General features: G+C 37.3%; 1 protein-coding gene across 1 annotated transcript in view; it reads right to left on the bottom strand.

Annotated features, from left to right (window-relative positions):
- Nucleotides 1-27,897, bottom strand: part of PRKCE (protein kinase C epsilon) — a 301,238-nt gene that overhangs the window by 173,908 nt on the left and 99,433 nt on the right. The window contains exon 2 of the mRNA XM_075042854.1: nt 24,881-24,944. Coding sequence (XP_074898955.1) covers nt 24,881-24,944 — 64 coding nt within the window. The remainder of the gene's footprint in view (nt 1-24,880; nt 24,945-27,897) is intronic.

Genomic DNA, 27,897 nt, shown 5'->3' with positions numbered 1-27,897 from the left:
GAGATGCCCATGAGAGAGAAAAGTGCTTTCATAAACCCTGGAATTACCAAAGTCTGCTTTCCTGCCAGTTCGAGATGAACTCTCTCTAAGCACTTCTGAACCCTCCACAAAGGTCCTCCCTTCTTCACCAAGCCATTTATTTTTCAGTAAGCTTGTAGGAGCATAATTATCTTTGAAATGTGGTGGAGCAGAACTGTCAAATAAGTCAACAGGTTCCCAGAAGAAACAGTATCTTCTTCATTAGGAAGGACGGGACACAGACACAAAAAGATGGAATAGCTTTGAAGCTGGTTCCCGGAGGAGAGTATACTGGGGCATGGAGGAAAACATGCTAAAAATCATGAGAGGCAACAGGCACAAACAACGTGGACTTTCCATAGAATATTTCTTTTTCAATTCATCCTTCAAGCTGTAACAAAATGTCCTCACAGAAGTGTTTCAGATCTCCTTTATGAGTTCCTATGTTTAGAACAGCACCTCCTAAAAAATCAGGAAGTTTCCGTTCTAAAGTTATTTTGCCAAAATGCAAAGCTGAGTGGAAAACACTATTTACACGAAATTCAGTTTAAAAAGCCCCATGCTACTTAAGGAGTTTAGTTAAGATCACAGATTTATTTATTTGTTTATTTTGATTGAGCAAAACCTTTTTGGAAAGATGGCTGGGAAAGGATGGGAAATAAGATTTTTGACAAAAGTCTGCGTTATTTTCAGAAGCTTTATGGAAAATATGTTTTTGTCAAAAAACTCACAGAAAAAAAAATATTTCCTGTCCAGTTCTAGCATATTTATATCTTTCAGTGACCAATAATAATAGCCCCATAAAAAAAAAAAGAGTGCAACACACAGGATCCAAGTGTTTCCTCCAGATGCACCTGCAGATGTCCCTTTGCCTCATATAAGAAGTAGTACTGTCTCTCCTAAATCTCATCTTTGGAGGATAATAATTTGAAATAAATGCACTTAGTTCCATCAACTGGATCTGACTTTCTCAACATTTCTATTCCCTTCTATAGGTTATTCTACAAGGAAGAGCGTTCTGCATGGAAATAATTGGAAGACAAGAAAGTATTGTTTCATTCAGCTTGTGTGAACTTCATACAGCCCAACAAAATTTCACCTTTCTGAAACTGAAATGAAAACAAGGATACAAATGAGAAAGCCAACAGAAATACACTGTTACACTTCCACTTTTACTGCTGCTAAATTTCACTGTAATTTCTTCAGCCAACATTAAAAATGTCTTTGGCTAACACAGAAAACATTGCAATATGCTGATAATTAATTTTATTAAGCTTTATCACAGTGATCCTTGCTGAAGATGCATGGGGGAAGGCATCAAACTACACCAGAACTTGTTGCAATGGGCTTATAAAGTGGTTTTGGAGAGAGCAAAAAGGAAGCGTGCAGACTTTCGGCTGCATGACTGCTCTGCTAGGGCACCTCCCATTCCTGATTCCTGGTTTGTAGAATACTGGGAAACAACAGAAGCAGAAACATGAATGGTTTGTTTAAAGTATAACATCCTCCAACAAGAAACTCCACCGGGTTATTAGGCTCAGCAAGTAGTTGAGCACTACATTGTTACTGCATATGAAAGGATGAGACAGAAAGGCTCTCAATCAAACATGAGAGGGGCGTACAGCACCGAGAAACTACTACAGTACAGAGAATCCTCATCTTCCACAAACACAAACTGTGAAACATTCTTACAATGATGACAGACAGAAAGCTTTGGGTGAATACTTTGTGTTCTGCTCTAAGACTGCACAGCTGTTTGTGTACAGTTGTCCAGAGAGGCGCCTCTAAAAGCAGCAGCACCAATAACATGAAATGTTGTAGATACTGAAATCAGACCACCTGCTGCATTCCTAGTCAACTCAACAGATTTAGATGGGGATAAATAGAGCCTCTGGATGTAGGTGCAAAACAGTATTACTCGCACTATTCTGCAGTTTCTGAAACTTCATACATAGAAGTACCAGACTATTCCGCAACAGAAGAGTCACCCTTTCTCTGCCACCTTTCTGTCTTCAGTCTGTTTTATAGAATCTACCAATTGTACTATCTATCATTTCTGCTTTTTCTGGAAAAGTATACCAATATCTAAGTATACTTATTCAGTACAGTGTTTACTTACGCAATACCATTTCTCAATAAACAAGATCATACTGAAAAACAATATAAACTTACCTAGTCAGAGATCCACATGTAAACCAAATAACAGAAACCACTTTAAAATTCCACAGGCAGTTAAAATTATTAATATTACCATTTGGAATTAGAAAAATGAGTCATAACTTCTAAAGACCCTCAGCCCCAAGGAATCCTTCTAAGGAAACACTGGTATAAGATAGCCATTTGTAGACTTTATTAATACCTTCCTATGCATATCAAATTTATTTAACAAGTCTTAAAATAGGTGGCTACAACATTGATACAACCCTAATATACCCCTTCTGCGTACTTGGCAAACTGATAAATTTCACATAGCATTAGGGGCTCAAGCTTTATAAATTCTATGCTGTCCTATTATTCACATCCAAGTTAATTTAAGCAATAACTTAACAGTAATAATAAAAGTCTATTTTTTAATATGGGATGTACTTTTTTACATAATTTTTTAAAAAGTCATTATAGACAGATATAAGCAAAATAAAAATGATCACAGTTGCATATGACATCACTGCTGTTCCTTAAAGAATATATTTCATATTGGGAGAAAGTGACAGGCTTATCTCGAGGCATCAGTAATAAAGAATCACAAATAATATACTTCATTTATATTTATATGTAGTTGGCTAAATTCTAATGGTGCTGTGTGTGAGAGTTTTCAAGTATCTCACCAAGAAGCTAATCTATTTATTTGGCTGCCATCAACCAGGAGGTGGATTTCCTCAGCCACACCCAACATGAGACAGTTTGAGTGAGTAGAGTTTTGTGCTACATTCGCTCCTTTTCCTTCTTTTGACTGCCAGGGAAGAGCATTCTGAACTGCAAAAATACAACCTCATATGCAGAATCACAAATCACATAAGATTTACCAATTGTTAGTTTAATTTGTAAGGGCTAAGGCAAGAAAATTTGTACTATTTAAGTATACTGCATACCTAAAGGTATGACATGGTGATATTACTTTTCAAGGAATTACTAAATATCCAAATACAACTTTGTGGCTAATTTCCTCTCCTTGCTCAGAAATGAGCAAACAGTGGATGGAGCTCCCTTCTTAAACTATATCTGCACATCAATTCTAAAATCCAGTAACAAAATAACACAGCAAGCAGTTTGCAATTTTCTCTACCAATATGGACAGTGTTCCAGAAGTTGTATCTGAAGGTCACAGAGGATTTCATTCCTCCACAGCTCAGTTCTTGTTCCATGTTGAATGTATCAGCAAGGGTGTTGTTTATAACGAAGGGCTTTTTTTTGTTTGTTTGGTTTTGATGTATCCATGAGGAATTAGAGCTAGACCACCAACCGATTTCACATAGGCCACCCAAGTATTCCCTCAATATCAAAAGCAGAGATTCCTTTTTAAAACTTTAAGATTTTGCTTTTGTCTATAGTACTGATTATAATTTAACACAGCAAAACACCACCACAGATACAAGATTTTTACTGTAAATCAGAACAGGAGTTCTGCATAAAAGCGAGGACTATTTAAAGACAGGACAAACGCAGAACCATGATGGAATCCATGCACTGCAAACAATGTTGACATCATGGTACAGTTCACCCTAGAGAGTCAGTTTTCCATGCCCTAGGCAAATGCTCAACTGCCTTTTATCAGCATTATTAGTCATTACCATGACAGCAACATAGGATGAAATCAGCATCCATTACATTGCATAGTTACCTCAAATGCCATCCAGCCACTGAAACAAAGGGCTGGAAAATTACTTGCAGCAATATTGCGCTTTTGCTTGTGCTAGTGCATTTTTCAATTGATGCAAACACATTAAGACAGTTAATCAATTACAAATCAAAATCCATTCTCTGTACTGTTAATGACTGCAACTTTGTTCAGGTAAAAGCATTGTGCTGAAATACTTTGAACTAAACATTAATGTGTACAACTTCTGAATAACAAGAGCAAAACAAAAGCCTCCAATGATCTTCCCTTTTAAAAGTAATTCTTCCATCATCCAAAGCAACTTCTTATTGATTTCTTTTATAAACATATATTATTTTCTAACAATGTGTCATGGATGAATCCTAATCATTTGAAGTCCTCTCACAAAGGGAGCTAAGCAGTAGTCCAGGAAGGACCTGCAGAATCACCCTTCTACCTCCTTAAAAACATACATGCTGCCTATTTCAAACATGACCTTCTGCAGCTTGAAAGGATGTTTCGGCTATTTTCATTAATCAACTGTTCCCTTCTTCCAAGAGTTCAAGCAATGCAGTGTGGAAATTGCACTGTCCATATCGTACATTACAGTGACTAGCATAAGGATAAATGACTCGGCAAGAGGGAGCTAGCTTGATACTCTATGCTAAATCTGTACTGTGGAACATTTTATAAAAAAAAACCCAAACAAATGAACAACTAATTAGCACCCTTTCATTAAGCTGCTGCTTCTTCCCTATTTGTGTCACACATGTGAGACATAGGATAAAGGACGTGATTTGCAACCTGTACATCAGCAATCCCCACTTGCCTTGCGTGAACAAGGATCACAGCGCTGGATCCTGAGTAGAGATTCAGTCATAATTCAATAGCTTTAAAATGAACCACTTTCGTGTCAATATTACTGCATGACTTGAAATCCCAAACCTGATTTTCTTCTCAAGGAGGTCACAGGTGAATCATACCACGGGTTCTAATGCAAAGCAAAAAACTGTTAATGGAAATACTAAAAAGACTGCTTAGTGCTGATCCTATGGGAAAAAAAGTGTGTGCCAGATCTTTGCCTCCGCTTTCATCAGCAGCTGGCAGGTTATGGAAGTAGAGCAAACCAGAATCTGCACCAATCGCTTTTCCTCTAAACTGACAGAACAATTTGATATATTTCCTTCATCTATGTATGCAATTCAGAAATTCATATTTTAAAGCTATTGCACTTTAGTTTCATATTATGCAGAAGTTTTGATTTCGGAATATAATAGGGAGCATGTAGCTTGTAGCACTCATTTAGGGAACTGAACTCAAGCTCCAGTGCCCAGCTCCCAGAAAACAGCTTTGCCTCAATCTGCCATAGTTAGGTGGCCTAGTACTGCATTGACAAAAAAGAAATAAAACCAGAAATATCAACATTTCTAATGATACTTTCCTCCAGAATCAGAAAAGCACTTTCTTGTTAACAAAAAGGATTTAAAAGGCTACCATCATGTAGTATCCATTAGTTTTATATAGTCTTTTTCTTCACAATGCCTGGCTGTCTGAGTTCAGGTTGGTAGCATGGGTATCATAAGAATTAATCTCAGCTCCAACATGCTCCAGTCTCTTTGCAGCTTTATATGCTTAATTCAGTTTTCCATGTGTTTTATCCCTGACAGTCCTATTTAATAACAGTGTTCACACACAAAGAGAATTGAGATGTGGGGTAAACTCATGATTTGTCCAAAGTCACAAATACTTTTTTGCCAAGGCAGCTTCCTGAATCCTGTATTCACTGACCGATCCACTAGCCTATAATCCTCCCAGTCTGGCAGCATCTCTGCTTCTCCACGTAAAAATGCATTTTCTAAAGATGTTGTAACGCTTATGCAACATATAAAATGTTCTATGATGATAAGAAATACCATATAAATGCAATTATTACCATACACAGGAAATCTCAGCTGTTTTCCATATAAGGGATGTCAACGATATCAGCAGAAGGAATAAGACCATGGTATCAAGATTATGGTTTATATAATATTTTCATTCTAAATTACATTACCTACTGTCCTGCAACTTGTTTGTAAAACCACTTTTTTCATATCTCAGATAAGAGATGTTGATAAAACACTGAAAACGCCTTACTTGATGTTTTGCTACAGTCAGCTGCTGCTTGAATTTTAGCAAGCTTTTCATACTCCTTACAGGAATTCTTAAACATCTTCTGTTTCCCCTTTTGGCTTTTTATTAAGTTTTCAAATAGCTATTTCTGTGCTTTGCCACAAGGAATATAAAAATCACCTCTAGGCCATAAGCAGAAACAGGAAATAAAAGCAAATAACCCAGTCTTACAAAGAGTGCTGTTCTTCAACAAGAAATTTAAATATTGAGATACAGCCATCTCAAACCTAACAATATCAAATAAAGGAAGCACTCATTTTGGAGGTTTGTCACCAACTGTGATGGAAACACATAATGGACATAAGTTGCTTAGGTTTTTCTTCATTCAAATGAAGATGAATACGGTGGGGGAAACTAGGTGCAAAATGAAGATGTGAGATGAGCACCAATATTTAGGTGAGACCACAACACAGTGCAACAGGAACAGGTAGCACTGACAAGGCAACTTAGCCTATTACTAATTTGGTTGGCTTTATTTTGTGTACTCTTGCATCTTCCAGTTAAGTGATATAATTTATTATCCCTAGGGAGATTCCAGACAGGCACAATGATAATCTAGAATTACAATTGTAAGTAACTTGGTCAGCTGAACATAGAAAGGACACATGCTAAATCAATAAAAATAAATACGCCAATACTATTACAACCATTATTGATTATTAATGTGTTTCATAAAACCATAATGCAACTCCTTGTTTTTCTGATGCAACATTATCAAACACTACCATTTTCTAGGCACTGAGAAGAATTTTTCAGTTATAAATTATTTCTTTAAACTACAAAAATACATATATATGTGTGTATACACACACACACGTCCTTTAGATTGATGGATACAGTTTAGTCTAAATTTTTTTCATCTTTTCGATGGTAAGTTTGATTTTGGTTTTGTAATCTGAATGGTCTTTCAATAACAGTATCTCCTACTTACTCTGTTTTTCCTATGGATTCTGTTTATCTTCTCAACCGTAAAATGTACAAGAAGTGGTGTGCTATATAAAGCTTGTAACACAAATATTACAATTTGCAATGATTTCTTCTTCCTGCTAAGAATGAACTCTAAATAATAGACAGCCACAGTTTCTCTGCCACACCAAAATAGTGACTTTGCCCCACAGCAATTACATATTTCAGCAACCTTTCCAGGACAAATCAAAGAGGGAAATCCACTCCGCTGTTCAACTGATTCTGTCATCTATGTAACTGCTTTTACTTTTCCTAACTATAGCAAGCTTTAAAGATCTCGGCAAGGAAGGATTTACAGGAAATTACAGCTCCAAATATTGATATCCAAAGTAAGAATCAGTTTTGCCTGGGCAGGGACTTCAGACTTTGGCCTGCCTGCGCTCCTGGAGATGAAGCTGGCAGGAAGTGGAAGCGGAAGCAACGCACTTCAGGCCAGGATAAGCAGCTCAGCAGGAAGCGAGGGAAGGCAGTTACAGGCCAGTCAGCAAGATAATGAATTCAATCCAACCTTACAGTAACGAGGAGAAAAATAAGTTTAACTCTGAGTTTTAGCTCCAAATTCAAACATGCAATTAATGGTTGTCTGCTGTCTTCCTCCCATTGTAACAAAGCATAAAACAAGCTTTGTTTGGTTTAGCATTCAGAGCACGAGAAGACACTACTCCTATGCAGTGGTGCCAAGAGCTGTGCATAATCAAACCCCATACAAAGACCCATGGGACAGACTAAGGCTTTAGCGCCTACACTCCCTACCAGGTAGGATTTTCACAAGAACCTGAATTAGATAGGTGGCTACATCTCACAGAAGTTAAGGAACAGAAGGAGGAAAAGCCTTGGTTTCACATCGCTTTCTGTGGAGAGATACCTGCCTCCAGAGACTGTTTGCCTAATTACTGCAACTTTTCCACTGGGTTCTCTACAAGGAGCTACCAAGAACAGACACTAACCAAGTGAAAGAAGAAAGATGATGTCTCTAAAAAAAAAAATAAATTAAAAATATCTTTCTTCACAATTACTGAGGTTTTGTGCCTGTTTCTTAGAAAATGACCTTCTGAAATGCTATTGATTACATAGCTACACAAAAGTAGCTGTAAATTTCAAAAATCAGTATTAAGAACACTAAGAGAATCATTTCAAACTGGAATTACCTAATCTCTAACAGCACACTTCACGTTCAGCCTCATCTGTGATTAATGTATACTAACCTATGAAGTCAGTCCTCAACTGTTATTTGAGGAAGAAGGACTAGAAGGGAAAAGGAGGAAAAGATTTAGTTGGGTGCTATAAAAACAGGAAACTAGTAATAAAATTTAGATCCTACTGAATTTAACAAGGCCATTATTTAACTTTATTCTGAGTAATCCTTAACAGAAACTTCCATTTTCTAACTAATTAAAACCCCCAACTGTATGTCTTCCAGGAATAGAGAGGAGAAGAATGAATAAAAAGATAACTCAACATCTATAACAGAAAACTCAAGAAATAGATTCCAGATGTTTAAAGACAGATTCTTTTCTTAGTCTTTCTAGTGTAGGTATGAAACTGGAAGGTTGGATTCTTTCCATGCCGTCTCCCAAATCTCTTACTGATGTAAAATTGTTCCAGTGGAACTGGGTTGGCCTCATTACAATCACAGAAGAAATACTGCATGCCTCATGTTATCCAAAGTCTCTCAGGCCAGAAATGCTGCAACAATTTCAGTTTCACCTGTGCTGTAGCAAATCCAATCCACTTTTAAAGTCTTTTACGCAGTCCTTCCATGCTGGTAATGTTAGCAGTAGCAGCATTGCTAGAAGGAATCACTTTTAAACTATTATGTAAATACAAACCTGAGAGATGATAGCTGTGACTTCAGCAGCATATGGTATACGTAACTCAAAGAATTTGGTAACAAAATAATTCCATTTTGATATTTTATATGGTTAAAAGAGTTTGGGGAAAGATATGAAGAAGATGCAAGTTCTGAAATACAACTTTTATAGCCTGCACGTCTGCCATATACACAGTAAAGGGAAACAGCTTCCATTACTCTTATTATATATTAAATTAGGAATCAGGAGCCTTGTTCCCTAGCAAAAAAAAAATTAACACTGCAGAGAAACTGATGTAGACTGTATTGGACAGTATTAGTTGCATCAACTTTTCACAAGGTTATATGCAAATGACTTCAGGATTCTTAAAGGCTTTCTTCTCCAAAGGCAGTAGCAGTGAAATGAAATACCTTCCAATACTTTCTATAGTTTGTTATGTGCAGCTAAACTGGCATAGTAGAAAGATGTTTGTACTTCCTACTCTGAATCTTTCACTAAGTCACCATTCTCAGTTTGTAAGGAAACAGTGTGCCCAACAACTGAAGTGATCTGTCCAGTTGGTGGCAAGAGTTCCACTGACTCCTGCTGAGGCCGAGGAAATGGGTGAGAAGCCTGAAAAGAATACAGAAACATAGGCCCATGCTATTCAATAGCTCATATCCCAAGTCAGCCTTTATGGAGCAACAAAGAGTTAGAAATCTGTAAATAACGAGGACTGTGGTGCTGCAAAGAAAGAAACCCATGAAAATCTGCATCACATCCTAATATGCTAAATGGCTTGGCTATCCTAGGTGGAAAGTCTGTGAGCAGACAGTCCTTCAGAGAAAACATTAAACAAGATACTACTGAGTACGCAAAGTCTCCTTCCTGTTCTCCCACTCAGAAAATTAGGAAAAATACTTGGAGAACAAGGTATGATTTCCTTACATAACTTACTCAAACACTCAACCACAGATAAGGGAAATGCTTAATCTACCTAAGAAAAGCCAAATAACTTTTAGTGATGTAGACATTCTTCTGAAATGAACACAATCAAACCCCTCCAAAGCAGTATCTTAACAAAACAAGAAATGTTGTTTCTGATACTGATTATATCCCATAAAGACTAAATTCCCTGAGCATGCATAATTTATGCTTTCTAATAATAAAGACCAGGGATGACAGCCTTTTTTTTAAAAAAAAAAAAAACAAACAAAACCAAGCAAACTATAATTAAAGATTTTTAATCTTAAAATCCTGAAAACCATTAGAAGAGTCTTCAGCTTTTGTTCTGTTCTGGTTTTGCTGGTTTAAGATCAATTCTGAAATCTACTATACCACTGCACATTGGGAGAAAAATCTATTCATTATGGTCAATTTGCCACTCAAATTTAGAAGTTTAACTAAGAACTAATAACTCCTACATTTGTACGCAAAGGTACTATAGTCAGTAAAATGTCCCAAGAAAGGATTTTGAAAAAGGACCCCTGATTACAATTTAGTAACTATGGTCAGTAAAAAGTTTAGTTTAACAATTCTGAACCCTTAAAAAACAGCAAAAAAAGCCCAAAACTAAAAGTTTGTTTAAGGTTCTGAAACAGGGGTAAATTGTATTTTAATAATACAAGTAAGTACTTGTAATGCAAGTTCATTACAATACACTGAGTGTACTTCCTACTCTTCCAATGAAGAGTACATAGTTAACTGAAAACAAGATAGAAAACTAAATGTCAAGTCCTTTCCCAGTCTTTATCAAGCTCTTTCTCTCAAGAAAAACTTCCACTTATTAATATTAGCCTTGCAGCACAATAGGCAGACGTACTCCTATTTTCCAGAGAAGTCTGCTGATGCACAGAAGAATCTTGCCCAAAGTCAAGATGGCAGATGTACAAATCGCTCCAATTATGGGTTTTAACCAGACAATCCTATCATCAAAAACATCATTATAAAATGGATTCATTAGTGATTCCATTGCATACATCAACAGCTATAATATTATCTTGCCTGAAGTACTAAATTTGCACCAGTCTTGAAGTGTATTGAGTATAAGTATATATTTCTATTCACTCCAAAAACTATGAACACATGAAAACTGCATGCTCCAAAACAAACATCTGTCATCATGGATATTAGCAAAATCCGTTGTACTTATGGAATGCATACAAATGAATTACAAAAAAACATGAGAATTCTTTATAAATTTTAGCTCTATTTTTCTTCAGAAACACTTTAAAGCATTTGAAAGTAAATTAAAATATATTTAGTCCAGAAGCTGTTCTAACACAAAAGTAAATCAGACACTGAAACTCAAATTGCTGTAGTATAAAAAACCAAAACAAAACCCCCACTATTTAAACTTTACTTACTGTGTTTGCAGCTAATGAGACCTTTTTCTTCCTTTTTATCCTCTGTTCAGCATGTATTCTATGTGATTCTCACACTGACATTTACAAAACACTGAAATATTTGTGAACTATTCTGAATATAATATTAAATATAATGTTAATTGAACATGTGGGAGTGCATTGCTTGTTTAAACAACTGAAACACACAGTACTATTTTTGTAAAACTAAGAACTCACCCACTGAGGCAAAGCCTCAAACCTGATCTCAATATTCTGACCTCTGCGTCTGAAAATTTCTTCAGATGTGAAGACAATCCCACAGTAGTCATCCGACTTTTACCAAGCACCACATAAAGTCCTTGCACAGGATTACAGGGAGAACTGTACTGCTAAATGGGCACTCTTTCAAAAAAGAAAAACAGGATGGTTTCAGTTCTTTGTAGTACAATAGTTAAATACTGCATCATGTTTTTAATAAAGGCGGGACTAGATTTTTCAAGCACCCTGACCAAAGCCTGAAACCAATTATACAATCACACAGTTTCATTTTTCTGAAGTCTAAATGGGAGAAGTTCTTTCTTCCTTTCTAGTTCTTTCTTGCCTTATGCTATTGCAGTGCAAATGTAAACAATTACATTGCTCTGAAGAGAGAAGTACAGCTGCTTTCAGTATTTTAGACAGAGGTGAACTGATACCCCAGGTCAATTTTATCTACTATAGAAAATTAATGAATTGCAATAAAAGATGTTTCTTTTAAATAGCATCATTCACAGCAGAGTAGACTTCCAAGATGATGGGATGAAGTTTAAAAATGCTGTATTAAAGATTTTTTGAAAACACAGAGTCTAATAAAGAAGAAAAGCACATGCTTAGGAATTAACTGGAAAGATCCAGTTTCCTGGTACTAATGGGGCATTATAAACAGAGAAGTAAGTACAAAAGGCATATTTTTCAGTGTTCCTTTACAACACTGTAATATAAATGAGATTTTCTATCTGTTATATCTTGGAGGAAGGAGCCCCACTGGTGTGAACTGGGGTTATTAAAACTCCTCAGATTCATTCAGGTTGAGTATTTTGCCCTAGATTCTGATATTGCTTCACTATTTGTTAATGGTTAAGTTTAGTGTGTGTTACAGAAACATAATTTCTGAGAAATATACCTCAGCCTTAGTGTAATAGAAATCAAGGATCTATACCACATGCAATAGCTGAAAATCCAACATATCAGACAGTTTGGAAAGCTGCTAGTACAGATTAAATTCTGTATTTTACATTATTCCTGATATCACATATAATTCACTTTTTTTGAATAATACATTAAAGAAATATGGCAGAAATAATGAAAGCAAACTAAAAGTCATATCATGAAAAAAAGACAAAGGACCAGGCAGTGTTTAAATCAGAGCATCTATCTCAGCTTGTGATACTTTCCTTAGTATAGCCCTTCTGAAAATCCAGATAAATGATGGAAGGGCTTGATCTTACTTTTTGGACTTGCATCTTGCTTTCTTAGATGCTTTCTTTTAAAAACTCTAACTTGCAAGCAATACACCCATGCTCTACTCAGTCATTTTTACGTCCAGAGACTGCCTTTTATAGTGGCAAAGCAATTTTTCCCCTCACAGGCACAAAGTATCCATGAAAAGGCTCTAGCAGAGAAAAAGAAATAGCAAATTCTGAAGGACAGATAAAGGTACCTATGTGCCCTGGGTTTGGCTGGGATAGAGTTAATTTTCCTTCTAGTAGCCGCTATAGTGTTATGTCTTGGATTCAGTATGAGAAGAATGTTGATGACACACTGATGTTTTCAGTTGTTGCCAAAGTAGTGTTGAGACTAAGTCAAGGACTTTTCAGCTTCTCCTGCCCAGCCAGCAAGAAGGCTGGAGGGGCACAAGAAGCTGGGAGGGGACAGAGCCAGGACAGCTGACCCAAACTGCCCAAAGGCATATTCCATACCATATGATGTCATGCCCAGTATATAAACTGGGAGGAGTTGGCCTGGGGGGGACCGCAGCTCAGGAACTAACGGGGCATCAGTTGATGAGTGGTGAGCAATTGCATTGTGCATCACTTGTTTTGTATATTCCAATCCTTTTATTATTATTGTCATTTTATTATTGTCCTTGTTATCATTATTAGTTTCTTCCATTCTGTTCTATTAAACTGTTCTTATCTCAACCCACGAGTTTCACCTTTTTTTTCCCCCCAATTCTCTCCCTCATCCCACTGGGTAGGGGGGGAGTAAGTGAGTGGCTGCGTGGTGCTTGGTTGCTGTCTGGGGTTAAACCACGACACAATGGAAAATGAACTGCTTTATCTCATCATTTTAGAGCTAACTCCTACTATACACAACAACAGTTTATCAGAGTATTTCTGTTCTTTCAGCCAAATTGTACCTGCATGATGGTGAGACAAGGGTGAGAGGGTTGGTTGAAGGAGAATCCATGTTGGCAAGTCCTGCAAACCACACTGTATTCTGAGAGTACCACAAAAATTAATACAGTATTAACACTGCAGATGCCTTTGCAAAGGCATTTCCAAGAACATGTTATGATTAGCAAAATCTTTAAAGAAAAAAACCCAACACAGACCCACACTATTATAGTTTGGGATAATAAAGTTTCAATGCATTCTATTTTTGTGTTGCACAATCCACAGATTTAGTTAACAATATGCCTTAAAGATCTATCACAGACTGAAGGTCTACCAAATTATAAGCACAGCTGCTGTTATAAAAATAAGAAAAAGGTTTCTGACTATGCAAGTGTGACCTGTAAAACCTACCAACAAAGCTTCTGACTGACAGAACTACTGCCATTTTACATGCAGCATTTTTACGTACTTCTATGGGAAAATATTTTTAGTTACTTATTTACTTCAGCTAGTAATATTCACTTATAAAATACTGAATATAGCTTGTTTTATTCTCCAACAGTATAAGGAATGGCTTACCATTGAGAGGCATAAACACACATATTTAACAGTACCTAACATCCAGTAGTAAAACAGAGTCCAAGAGCCCCTCTTAATGATGGCCACGTTCACTAAAGACAAGGGCTTCCCATGGGTAGTGTTCTTTATTACTCTAACTTTAATCTCTTATTATTAGGACACTCATAGTACTGCATGATCATAACCTCAAAACAAAAGTAACAGCAAATATAAATTTTGCTGATTTGCAAAATATATAAAGTATTAACTTTTCTCAAATGCTTTATCTTTACTGAAACTCCATATTATGCACCACAGGTTTTTAATATTGTTCACTCTTCTAAATGGAAAGTGCAAAAAACTGAAATGATTTAAGATACTGTGGCAAACAAGCACAGGTAATGGGACTGTCTTTTTAGAACATCTGCTTATTATTTCTAAGTCTAAGATTTTGAAATTCAAGCTTTTACCTAAGAAGTAATGATGGTACTTTTCAGTTAAAAGACTGATTCTTTTAAATATTTTTTAAAACATGAAAAATTATTTACCTCTACTCAATATATTAGAGCACTTTTTAATGCTTATTTTCAATGGATTCATGGAATAAATATGCAACCGTATGCAGATTTAGAGCCTCTACTAAGAAAAAGCTTTCCTAAATTGACTTCCGTTTCAAGCTATACTCAAATATTTTAACCCATTAAGACTATACTCAAAAAATACACGGGTTTTGAGACTCCAGCTGTTTACACTACTGTAGAACTCATTTTAAAAAGAGAGGTAGATTTTTAGGCTATGTTGAAGGCAGTAAACATTTGGTTAATGACGTTCACAAAAGATATGAACGGTCCCAAAGTTTTCACAACCTCAACGGTATATGGAACAGACAGGAACATGGCTAGACCTGTCTTTAATACATCTATTCATCCCCTAATCAACTAATCAAAATAGACTATACCAAGACTTTTTTCCTCAATGATACTAACAATAAACAGACTTGACTATTGTTGGGGAGCATAAGGGTGAAGAGGGAACAGATCGATTCAGAGCACACTACTGCAACAATAAAAGTGTAGAGCAAAACACCACACAAATCATAGGAGAGTATAGGTTATGTATTTTATGAAGTACAACAAAACAAATACATCTAAATTATAATATTATACATATTTTTCACATCACATCATGCTATACAATAAGCATTGGATTAATCTATGTTGTGTCTTCTATCATGAAATAGTTAGCCATATACAGTTTTCCAAAAATGTATTTCTATTTCAAATCTTATTACTAGTTCGTGTTTCACTTATGTATCAAAATACCACTATAGTTTTTAATTTGATAGTTTTCTCCAGTTTTCTTCAAAAAAACACAGTAGGCATATGCAGTGGTAAAATTAAACATGCCTATTCCAAAGACCTTGTACAATTTTGTTAGGAAAAAACCAGCATATGGAGATCAGAGCTTTTACTACATAAATGGAGAAGAGAGGGACAGCAGTTTGGAACATGGTATGTATACGAGCTTCATCACTTTTCTATTTCAGCCTTATGCAATTTTCCTTAAACAAGTACAAACTCTTACAATACAATACAAAGGCACCTTTAAACCAAATCTTCCATCAGTGTCTTGCTCCCTGCGAAGCACTTGTTTTGGCAAACAGCTAGAAGCCTGCCAAGAAAAGGTCATTGATCTTTGCCTGAAAAGCCTGAGCCAGCTTTAAAAAGTAAGGGCTTATTACAAACACACAATGCTTACCAGATGTTCGATCAGCTAACTGGATGCAATGCAAGGGATGGCTATAAATCCATGGAGAGACGTTCCTTATGCAGCCATTTGCCACACAAAGTCAAAATTACATAAGCACCCTTTGGAGAACCTCTTCTTTGAGCAGTGCAATTTAAAAAGATCACACACCAACAGAATGAATTGTCACCAAGTGCTGCTTTGCGTTTGCACTGACACCTTTAAAAATAATTTGGGGTTTGAACAGTTAGCCTGTAAGGTTCATTTTCCTAACCAAATGCCTGTGCCATTACCGCAGTCAGGGTTAACCTGCAAGAGCAAACAACTTAATGTGGACTCTGACACTATTATTTGACAGCTCCTCCCCTCAGGCTTTCCAGTTATTGTCATTTGGGCAACAACATACAAATGTCTGCTTTCAGACGCCATGCTGCCAACAGGTGAAATGTCTGGCTGAGCATCATAACCTTCCAGTTTTCATATTAGTATAAATGCAATGTTTGGGGGGTTTGGGGGGTGGGGGGTGGTATTTGGTTGGGGTTTTGTTTGTTAAATAAACAAACTAGAAACTCAAGATCTGGATGGGCAAATATTTCTTCCAGTTGTAAACACAGTCATAAAATAGATGAATAGTTCCAAGAAGAGAAAGAAACAAACCTAGAAAAAAAAAAATTTCATTTTTTTGTAATAGGCATCCACACTTCAGCACAGAGGTATTTTAAGATTAAACCAAGTAAGACCCAAGAGAAAAGACATATTAGTAATAGTTATGAATTCTCTCTCCTAAGAGGAGAAAATGAAGGCATAACAGAGGGAGAAAACTTTGCAAATCGGTTTAAGCTTCTTTTATTTCTTTGATTTTACCCTTTTTCCTCATTTGTGGTTTGAATGAGTGCTGATCTATTGGCACTGAAGAAATAAAAAGCTGAGAGGGGAAAAAATAATCCCCCAAACTCTACCTACATAAAACAAAACCTTCAAAGGTTCTCAGTTGATACACTGCATAATGAGTTTTGAAAACAAAGATTCTGGTGACATTTGAAGTTGGGTCACACACTACTGCTTGCTCTCATTCTGTTAAAGCAAGGAAGCCTATAGAAGGAAAACCAAAAAGCTACTGTAGTGACCTAACTTTACCCAAGCTATGAATAAAAACATGAGATGAGGCCTTTAGAAGAAGCAGAGTCCTCCTTACTGAGACTGAATAGAACAAAGTAACAAATGTGTGCCTTCTTTCTCTGATTGGATATTTTGCTTTACATTGGGAAGGGAGAAAAGCTATACAATATGGACGCTTCAAACCCTACCTCCTTGAGCACACAATATTCCTGAGAATTTTCAGGGGGAGTTGCATTTGTGAAAGAGCTCTAATTTGTAAACCTACCTGAGCCAAGTGACTGAAGACAGAAACCAGTTCAGCACTGTCCTGTTCAGATAGTTTCAGATTACTTTAATTCCCAGAAAAAAACCACAGCCTTGAGTCTAAAAATATAATGTTCATGTGGCTTGCTAAGTCTTGGTAAACAGCCTCCCAGGCAAACAGCTTCCTTACTTCACAGATACCTTACATTTTATCCCTGGAAGACTGCCTGCCCCAATGCCACAACAGATCCATTTGTGCAGATCCTTTCTACTCCACCTACAGCTCTGGAGAAGCTGCAAAGGCTTGTTGGGGCCCCCCAAGGATACTGCACTCTGACTCCACCTTTACCTCTCCCCAGAGTCTACATGGCTCTTCCTAAGCCACTTCCAACATACCAGCTTCCTCTTAGACATTAAAATACAGACAAAGGTAAGGATGTGTCTGTGCTGAATGCTCAATAAACTCTGGGTTGCAAAATAAGAGGTAAGAAGGTCTCTGCAGTGAAGCTATTAAGGGACTCTGTTATTCTCCTTTTCCATGTGTTTACCGTAAGTGCACGGGTTATTATACAATAGGTTCTCCACCCATTCTCATTTAAAAAACAAACAATCTAGAGAAGAGGTAGCCTTTGTAAACAAGCGGTTAAACCAGCACAGACAAAACTAATACAATAAAGAAGGTTGACTCCTGTGTTAAAAATCTTAAAATGCAATTATTTGCAATGAAAAGTTGGTGATCAACTTAAAACTTTCTTTTAGAGAGAGATGCTACTGCCAGGAAGAATAGCAAAGGTGAGCTAGAGATACATCCTGATGGAAGGCATGTATCAGTGGGAATAAAGGAACAATTTGTACCATCTAAAAAAACTGAGAAATGTTTCTAGAAAGAGGTGAGCTGCTTTCCACCTACTGCAAGAATATTCAGCTGAGGTCTCTCTACCTAGTCATATACTAGAAATTCTGAACAAACAAGCATTCTTTCATAGCCTGTTCAACACCCCAAGATCAGCTGATGGCTACCAAAAACTATTTCATGGTCTGCCTCATGAATCTTTCAACAGCATCACGAATGTCCCAAAATGGCAACAATCAGAGATAATTTAAAAAACCTCCAACCTGTCAAAGTTATATTTGCAATAGAAGACATTAGGGAAAGAAAACACTACGCTTCACTAACACAAATTCCTGAAACAACCAAGCAGAAAGACTAGTTCCTGTATGTATGTCATTTAGACTTTGAGATTTCTGGGTAAGCACCTTCTGCTGTTCTCTGTTCAGACAGTGCCTAGCACAACCAGATTTCATTTTCTGGGCCCTTATACTATAAGAAGCATAATTAATGATGGTGACAACAACTACAAAATAGTCTAAGGAACAAAAGCTCTGACAAATGGATACATTAGGAAACGTAGAGGCAGTTTTCAACCCGTGGGGTATTTTCTACTAACAGATCTTTGCAAAAGGATGCTACAACATGGAATAAAAATACATTTTTTCTTACCGTATTGATTCTACTCAAGTTGGATCCTGGGAACAAATGCTGTGGATATTCTGCTTAACAAGCTGTATCTATGTTATAGATTTATCAAGTATGAGACATAAAAATGGCATTAAGAAGCACACCCTGCTTCTGCTGATATTATTTTCCTTTTTCTTGCAGAACTTCTGCCATAACATACACCAATCAGCAATAATTGTATTTGCAAAACTGAGAGCCTTCTAGTAAATGGGAAACCTCTTCTAAACTCATATATTTTTACTTAAATGTTAAATACATAATCTGATGTAGTCAGAAGTCTAAGGACTTCTTTGTTGGATATTTCAAAGCAAAAGGCCAAATAGTCAACCTAAACAAAATGTTTTGCATTCACAAAATATTGCCATGACTTCAGCTAACAGGCTTTATTGTTAAATATCACCTTAAGTTCTTCATCCTGTGAAACTTAAGTATCTTAAAAGCAGATGAATCTGAAGATGAATGTGTTAGAAGATGTAATATTTTGTAACTACATAACTTGTACACATAACTGAGAACTTCCAACAGGCTGCCTTCTGCAGTAACTACCACCTCCAGCATGAGCTGTGGTGGATTTTGCAATTCAACTGCCCACTCTAAAATGGTGAATCTGTAATTGTATAGAAAGACAATTGCATAATGCAAATTGGGATACCTAAAAATGATAAATATTCATTACAACTGATTAGACATAGTACATAGAAAAAGTTTTGAATAGTTCTTAATTTTTTATTACATGTTACCTATAATAAATAGTTAAGAAAAATACTAATGTGTCAAGGTTATTCTGAAGTTATTCTACAGTTGATTCAATAGTGACATACTGCAAATGGTAACTTAATTTGTAAACTGGTAGAAAGCTACCATAAGTAACTGTATACATTTGTCTCACATAAACCAATAATTCCAAAGAAAGAAGAAATCTACAATGACAAATGCAGCAGGGAGGTCACAAGCTTTTAAATACAGAAGCATCTGTCTTTCAGCCTATATAAAACTGACTTTGCTGAAAATGTTTTTAATCATTCCTCAGGCAATCTACCTCTCTTACCCCCTTGATGGCCATCTACTATTCCAGATTATAAATTGAATCTTTGTGTCATCATATTAGTTATGTTTTCAACTTTCAGCCTGCATTTGGATCTTGATCAGCTACACCAGAGCTCTTAAGTATTTCTGAAATCATTCAAAAAACTTCACTCACAAAACTCTATAAGCACTAAAACAGACAAAAAAACACTGCCAAAGCATGTCAATAAAACAGTCAAAGAGTGCACTTCAGCCTAGAAATAATGCAGATGCTACAGCAACACTGAATTAATACAGAAAATCAACATGACCTTGGACAACAAGCAGCACTGAAGAAATGAATGACAGCATGTCTTATAGTCTCCAGTTCACTGAAAGACTGATAAACAGATACATCCTTCTCCATAGCCCTGGCAGAACTTGAAGATAAAAGACTAAAAACCCATCCAATCATTAGATCCATTTTGCAAAGTAACAGAGAATTAATATGATAGATCTTTCCCAAGCTAATTACTTCTTACAAACACCAGTCTGTTATAAACTTTGTTTTTCTTATAACTGCATATATAAAGTGGAGTCACCAGATGTTTGGTTAATAGCAGAATTGACTGATTACATGCTTTGCAAGTCTGAAAATATTTTGGCAGAGTAACAATCACCACCCCCTCCCATATTTTGATCTGGTCTCCCAAAAGCAAGTTATCAGAAACACTTATTCTTAAAGATCCTGTGTGCTCGCCTATGATACAGTATGTGGCTCAATGAAGTTAAGCAAAAAATTCCAACTAATACTACTGGATGCTGTGTCAGGTCCACAGAAGCTCCATTTGTTTGTTTGACCACAGGGATTTGTTTTTTAAAATATCCCTTAAAGTTCTGACTGGACAGGTACTATTTGTCAACACTTTAAAAAAAAATCCAATAAAAGTATTAAAATTATAAACAAATATTTTTATAAATAGAACTTTACTGATTAACTGTTGCAGTTATTTTAGCCTGGGAATAGATACCTTGGTGCTTATCTACATTTGGGAAGTTTCCACTGACACAGCTGTTTCCATTCATGGGAAACACAAATACATATTTACTCTGAATGCACAGAGCCATTTTAAATAAAATAAATCTACAGAAGGTAAAAAACCCTGCAGATCAATTTTGGCATAACAATTGTAAAAACCTGAATCACAGGTGTTAGGAAAATACTGGTTACATAGTTTAAAATGGAGTCTTTTAAAAAATCTATTTTAAAAGTTGTTTTCTCTCCCTCTTCCTATGTCCACATCAGCAAAGCATGCTAAAGTATTTTGCAGAATTGGTTTTGAAAGCATAATAAGGGAATGTCCATATTTTAGCAGAAAAATTTAACTCCTAAATTTTGAGAACATCACCTTCCACATGATAAACGGTTCATTTACCATTTTCTTTTCAGTATGTGGGCCAGACAGTTCCTACTACAGAAATTACAAAAGATTGCTAAAATAAGTAGTTACACACCCTCCCTCTCAGTGCAGAACGAACATTCAGAAGCTATAAGCAGGCTCCAAAACAGGATTAGTGTAAAGATGATAAAAACGTTCCTGTCAGGTTTGTTGTTGTTCTTGTAAGCGCTTTTTATGTAGTTTGCTCTCCACTTCTCAGACTTCAGCATTTCTGTTTTCCAACCTTTTTCTGCTTCAAAGACTAGAATTGAATTGGAGCAAGTTCTAGGAAATTATGTTTTCAGAACAAATCCAAATTTCCTGAGGTCCACTGGGAGAGCTGGCAGTGCCACAAGATACCCACTGGAGAGCAGTCTAAAGCCTTAGGCTTTCCAGGCTGCCCCCTAACAAGTGCACTGTTACTGCTGGAGAAGCAGAGCTTCTCCTTCAGGCAGCTTCTGAAAGAAATTTCACAATATAGGAAGTGGCAGAGAAGCTGGCACAGCTCTATAACCTCCCATGGATTTGTAGCTTGTCTTTAGAATGGGAAAAAAATTGTCAGTTGCAAAGCCAACAGCTCAATCCTTCTTTCTACAGTTCCACATAAAAATACTGCTAGATGCCAATATTGATATCTAAGGGCGGCTCTCAAGTCTGTCTCAATGTGACAGGGAGAGGCAGGAGTACTCTTGACCTCCCTCTGTAATCTGCCATACTTCCATCTTTCCTGTACACCTAAGTCACACAAGTGATGAAAAGTCCATGACTGATTTAGTTTAGAGGAGGGAGAAGGAGGAAGAGAAATTGTGTACTTTTGTTGAGGAAGTTAGCTTATAACAATGAACTGTTTTCATTGTTTTGCCATGTAAGTGCAGACAATGCAGAGGGATAAGCAAACTGGCAGCTGGAACTAAGGGACAACTGAATTTTAAGAGATATATGGTAACAACATCTTATGTCAATATTACGTAAAAGCTTACTAAAACTATTGAGAATATACTACTAAAGAGAATGATTCTTCTTTATCCACCGTTTAGGATTTTATATGTAAACTTCCAATCTATATATCAATTTATTCACATAAGGGCTCACTTGCAAAATTAGAACTTTTGCCTCTTAGAGGCAATTTAATAGAGGACAAAGCTCTCTGAATATTAATGGATTCAACTAATCTTAAAGTCAAATTATACCAAAACAGAATTTGGATATCTATCTTAAAAATCTTTTAGAAGTGCCAAATAACTGAAGTTACATTATTGATTGCTGATAATTAGAAACCTGCATATATCACATAGAAGAAACAAGTCCAATTTTCAGTACACAGAATTACAAGACAATACTGGTTGGCAAGTATTTACTATATCTCAATGGCTGAGGGGTTTTTTAATTGCCTGGTTGTTTTTTTTTTAAATACTGCTGAGAAACATGCAACATGATTGCTTCCTCCAATTAAAATTGTTGCTACAGGTATTTTTATTTTCATAAATTGCCATTTTTTTCCCCTCCAGAATTTGAGATGAAATAGTGATACCCATTTGCACAGCATGTACATACAACGCTATGTAGTCTGTTGCTATTCACAATGAAGACTAGAGCTCAAAAACAAGATGCTGGTTAACAAATTAGGTCAAGAGTAGCAATCACCTCAACCAACCCTAGCCACTCAAAAGTCATGCATTTAGTCTAACCTTAATCTTACGTTCCTTCTATAGTCAACAAATACAGATCAACTACGGTGAACTGCCCCATTAAAATGCATAAAATACATAGCAGATGTATTCTATTTACATACATATTTATATATGTGTATACACATAGATCTAATGAAATAGGCTTTTTTGAAACATGTAGAATAAGTTACTTTCTGTGTGGGTTAAGCGTTCGAATCACCACAGAAGGATGCATACAGTTATTATATTAAGCTAGATGCTCCAGTAAGGTGAAGTGTGAAAAGACTCATCCAAAATTACCTAGGCCTCAGCCCTAATAAAGCAGTCTAAAAATAGGATTTCATAACATCGCTAACAAAACACCATGAAAACAGCTTATGAACTGTTGTACAAACCTGGTCCAATTTTCCTCATGAGGAAAATCTTAACTTTCCTAGAAAATATTGCAATACTTCTACACAACACTTTTCCACAGTTTTTTAATTGTATGGGAAAGCTCTAAAACTATGCAAGTTCTATTGCATTTTATAAGCACACCTACTCCTCCAGGGTTCTACCAAATTCACCCTAACTAAAGCCTCTGTGTCTTCCCAAGGGCTTCCCATAAGACAGCATTTCAAAAGCTGTTTCCCCTCAGTGGTCTGCTCCCATTTGAGTGCTCCCCTTCAATGCTAATGCAATGACACAAATTCTAGTTCTGCAAATTTCTTTCCAAGCACATTTCAAGTGTCAGAGGGTAATGCACCACATAATATAGGAGACATTACCATAGGCATATTTTCTTTTCCTGTATAAAAGGTTATAGAGTTTTAAAGAACTTTTGAAGTACAACGTAACACCATTCTTCCTGCCCTTTGACAGTCTGACACACCTGAATGCATCTTGTGATGGAATAGTAACACTATGCTCATTTGGGTACCAATTATCAATGGAATGTTAGAAAAACATCTACCTGCCCTATGACAGAACCACACCAATGCCTTTAACCGCATTTTAGTTCCATCATTGGCATGCCAATTAGCAAGATATGTAGAAACTACTATTTATCTGATATTTTCTTCAATATGCACAAAAAAAAAAGGCAGAGCATATCTTATGTGGGTACGAAATGTGGCTATAAGATGAAGTTTAAATAATAGTTTGCTTTGTTTTTAAAATACACAATTTATAGCAATATGTGGTTTTGCAAACTACTGTTAGTAATTGGTCAGAGCACAACAATTCATTACAAAGAACAGAAATACAAAAGCGTTCTGCTGCTGTTTCTCAACTGCACCAGGCAAAATAATTTAATTTCATAGCATTTTCTATTCAGCTCCTGTCAGGGTTTATGTGAATCTTCTTTATGTACTGTGAACCAACAATAACCTCTAGTGGAACTCTATGAGCTACTGGGGAAAGCTGATCAGTGGACATAAATTTAAAATAATCAAACCCAAACCAGACATCTAGACCATTTCAGCAGGTCAGGCTGTCATCAGGAGCATGATTAAAATATACAGACTTGCTTCTTCATAAATTCTCTTATTCCCACCATATACCCCTGACTCTCTTCCCACTTAAGAGCACAAAAATATCTTAAGAATTTAATAGATATTTCTCTTCCATCTTTCTTTGGCTTTTTTCCAACATATAACTGTTGTGTCATAAAAATGAAAACACCTCTTATCATTCTAATGTTTTGGTCATTACTTGAAAAAGAAAACATTTAGTGGAAAAATACCAAATATGAGAATAATTTAAAAAGCAAATAAACTCTTCCCCCCAACTTTGACATTTTATCATTTCTACCTACATAATGATTAGCATTCTTCCAAAAATAAGAATTTGGAAGTTTCTTCTGGACATTAATACTACTAAACTATTCTCATGTCATTACTGTCCTTTTAGCTGGTATTGTTACCATCGGTGATTAACAGGGTTAGATGACTTGCAACTGCTCATTGACTCACAGACAGATACATCAAAACGTGTTGTTTTTAACTTGAGTTCATACAGATTTAAGAGGATATTGGCACAGCACCTCCTCTAACACTCCCATTGCAGAGGCCCTTGGAAGATTCCATTCATGAAAGAATAAGAAAATATTGAAAGGCTGTACCTTCACCTGACGATCCTGAAAGGTCTATGATGACATACACTCTCCCTTCTGGCTCCAAGTCAATCTGCAATCAAGAAAAGAATTAGAAAAAACCTTAGAATGGTTCCCAAAGCAAGTGACTGCACATGCAGGAAACAAAATTTTCCAGAACTTGTGACAGCTAAGGTGTAGGCAGAACACATGGGCAGGTCTACAGTTCACTACCAACAGAGCAAAGAGGTGTTGAGGACCCTGCACCTCCACTGAAGTAAAAAAGAAGTGTGTGCCCTTAGCACTTGGAAAGCTTGAACCCAGTGAATTTTACAAATCAAAATATTTAAAGCACTGTTCTGCCATACATTTGCACCACTATTTCCAAGGAGACAAGGAAGAAAGTTAAAAAGCGGTAGTATCGAATAACTTTTTTTACTGTAATTTATACTGACCCCAGCTATGCAAATGTGAAAAACAACACTGTGACCTATTCAGATTCCAGCGAGACAGATCAGCTCTGGTCACAGAACAGGGGAAATGAACACACACAGCTCGTACAGCCAGTTAACAAGTGTTTATAATACTCCCTTTGTATCCCCACTGGGAGAAAGACATACATGCTTTATCCCCTTATTCTAAAATACAAAATCTGTTTATTTCTGCACCATTCTGATGGATTTTAAGGAGTCTTTGCTCTTGTGGAGATCACCTTCACTCAGCATGAAATACAAGTGCTCAGTATCAAGCTGCTATACTTGAAGATTTCAGGGGCTGTGGGAATAAGCTCCTGTACATTTAGGCACCGCAATGAAGAGCTCACTAGAAATCCTCCTGTATTTTACCAAACATTTCATCAGCAACTCTAAATACTGCTGGATTTGAGTATCTTAATGGTAACCCACACACTACAGACAGTTTTTGCAGCCACCCATCTCTCAAAAATTAAACTGTAACTAAACCACTATGCAATCAATAGCTCTTACTGTCACATAGCAGTTGTCACATGATTTCAGAGACCGAGTGAAGCGACGTGATGTACATTAATACTATATTTTCAGTCTATTTTAGTAAGTAAAGCACACAGATAAAGTTTCATGCCCACTGCCAGGGTGCCTCAAGGGGCCTTGTCTGCCAGGGCCTGTCTTGTGTCCCACCACTCCAGCCAGGAGCGGGCAGTCAGGGAGGCACGAGGACAGGTCCAGCCCTGGGCATAAGGCACCTCCCTGGGGATGGGGGCGGGGCCAGGGCCAGGGCCAGGCCCAGGCTGGGATATGGGCCTGCAGGTAGGCCCAGCTCAGCAGAGCCCAGGGCTGGGCAAGGCAGGGCTGTGGGGAGCTGGAGACCAGCCGTGCTGCAGCATCGCTGGGGCAGATGCTGACAGCCCCCTGGGGCTGACATGGGGTCCTGGGCCCTGGGCAGCGTGGGGGGAGCCCCAGAGGCCAGACAGGGACATTGCAGCCTGTTGGTGCCTCCTGGGCCCTGACACTTACACTGGACTTGATGAGATCAGGCCTGCTGTGTACCAAATCAGGTTACACAGGGCAGGTGGGAAAACGGGAAAAGGAGATGTGCCCCAAAAAGCTCCTTCTTCCCCCAAGTGAAAAAAGCAGCAGGACTATGGGTCCTTGTTGGTGCCAGACCAAACGGATGCAGGGCAAAAAGAAGGGAGCATGCCTCGTGACCGGAGTCCAGCCAAGCCCTGCTCTCCACGGGCAGAAACCCTAGAACTTTCCTGATGTTTCTGCTACACTGAGGCAACTGCACATGGGGCTTGTGGCTGGGAACAGGCTACCTCCTCTCCCACCCCACCACAGCCCTCCTCCTCCCACGTCACGCTGCTCTGCCACAACAGGGGAAGGTGGGCCTTGCTTCACCCCCGTCAGCAAACAACACTGAGCTGCCTCCTAAGTCATGAATGACATCAGGCTGTGGCACTAGGCCAGCATAAGATGATAATCAGAAGATCACCAATTCACACTAATAACTTGGGAGACCAATCTGTTATCTTTGCCAATTAGCAAGTAAATGAGGAAAGGAAGGAGACACCAAAAGATCCAGGCTATGCCAGGCTTTGCCTGTCTACATTCAGCAGGCAGCTTCATGGGGCCACCTTTTTTGTCTCCAGGTTTCTCTCATCACCTGAGAGGACCTTGAAAAGAGGGGCACCTCAGCTGTTTCCCTCTTTTGGGCCACAGCTGCTGAATCTATCAGGGTGACACAAGCTCCTCCCTCCATGAACCAGCTTCTCACAAAAACACTTCTGTGCCTTTCAAGAGTGAGCCGGTAGTGGAGTTCACAGGTCTGGCTGATGTCATCGGACCAACGGATCAAGAAAATTGTCTCAGCAGCTCTACTGTAAATAGATGAGGCAGGAAATAGGTGCTAGCAAGGCCAGGGGTTACTCAGAGGAAAGGAAAATGGAAGCATGGTTGAGGGTTTTTCCATAAATAAAGTGTTGAATATTAAGTAAAGTCATTTTTAACAATTTCTGAACTGGCAACATGAGTTTTGGGGGGGAGTTTGGGGGGTTTTTTTTGTTTGGTTTTAAATAAAGCTACTGATCTTGAAATACTGCTCCTCTCCCTTTGCAGTTTTTTAAATAAGAAAAATATTAGAAGATGAGAGGCACAGGTGCATGAATACACTTTGATGTCTATGCTGAGGGAGGCTTTTGAAAAACTGATATAGCACTCAACAGATGGCTGCATTAAAGACAGGCACACCTAATGCTCTGTTTGTATCAGTACTATATACTGTTTGGTTAAGCTTTCAGTAAAATACTTTATGCAGTTTCAAACCCAGTGTACACACACACACATACAAAAAACCCAACACCATTCCAGCAGAAGACTCAGGCATCTGGAGGAATTGGTGACCACCATCACAAAATCTCTGTTCTGCCCATTTAAGTACAAACAACATTGGAAGTAACTTAGGAAAAAGGCTGGAGGACAGAACCCAAGTTTCCATTACACATCAAGTGGACTGTTTTCATATACAATTTATTATAAATGCTGCTTACTGATTTTGATTCAGAATTTTTG

Source organism: Buteo buteo, chromosome 12, assembly GCF_964188355.1.
Source record: "Buteo buteo chromosome 12, bButBut1.hap1.1, whole genome shotgun sequence".
Lineage (NCBI taxonomy): Eukaryota > Metazoa > Chordata > Aves > Accipitriformes > Accipitridae > Buteo > Buteo buteo.
The sequence above is the reverse complement of the archived record's forward strand: the minus strand, read 5'-3'. Positions and strand labels throughout refer to the sequence as shown.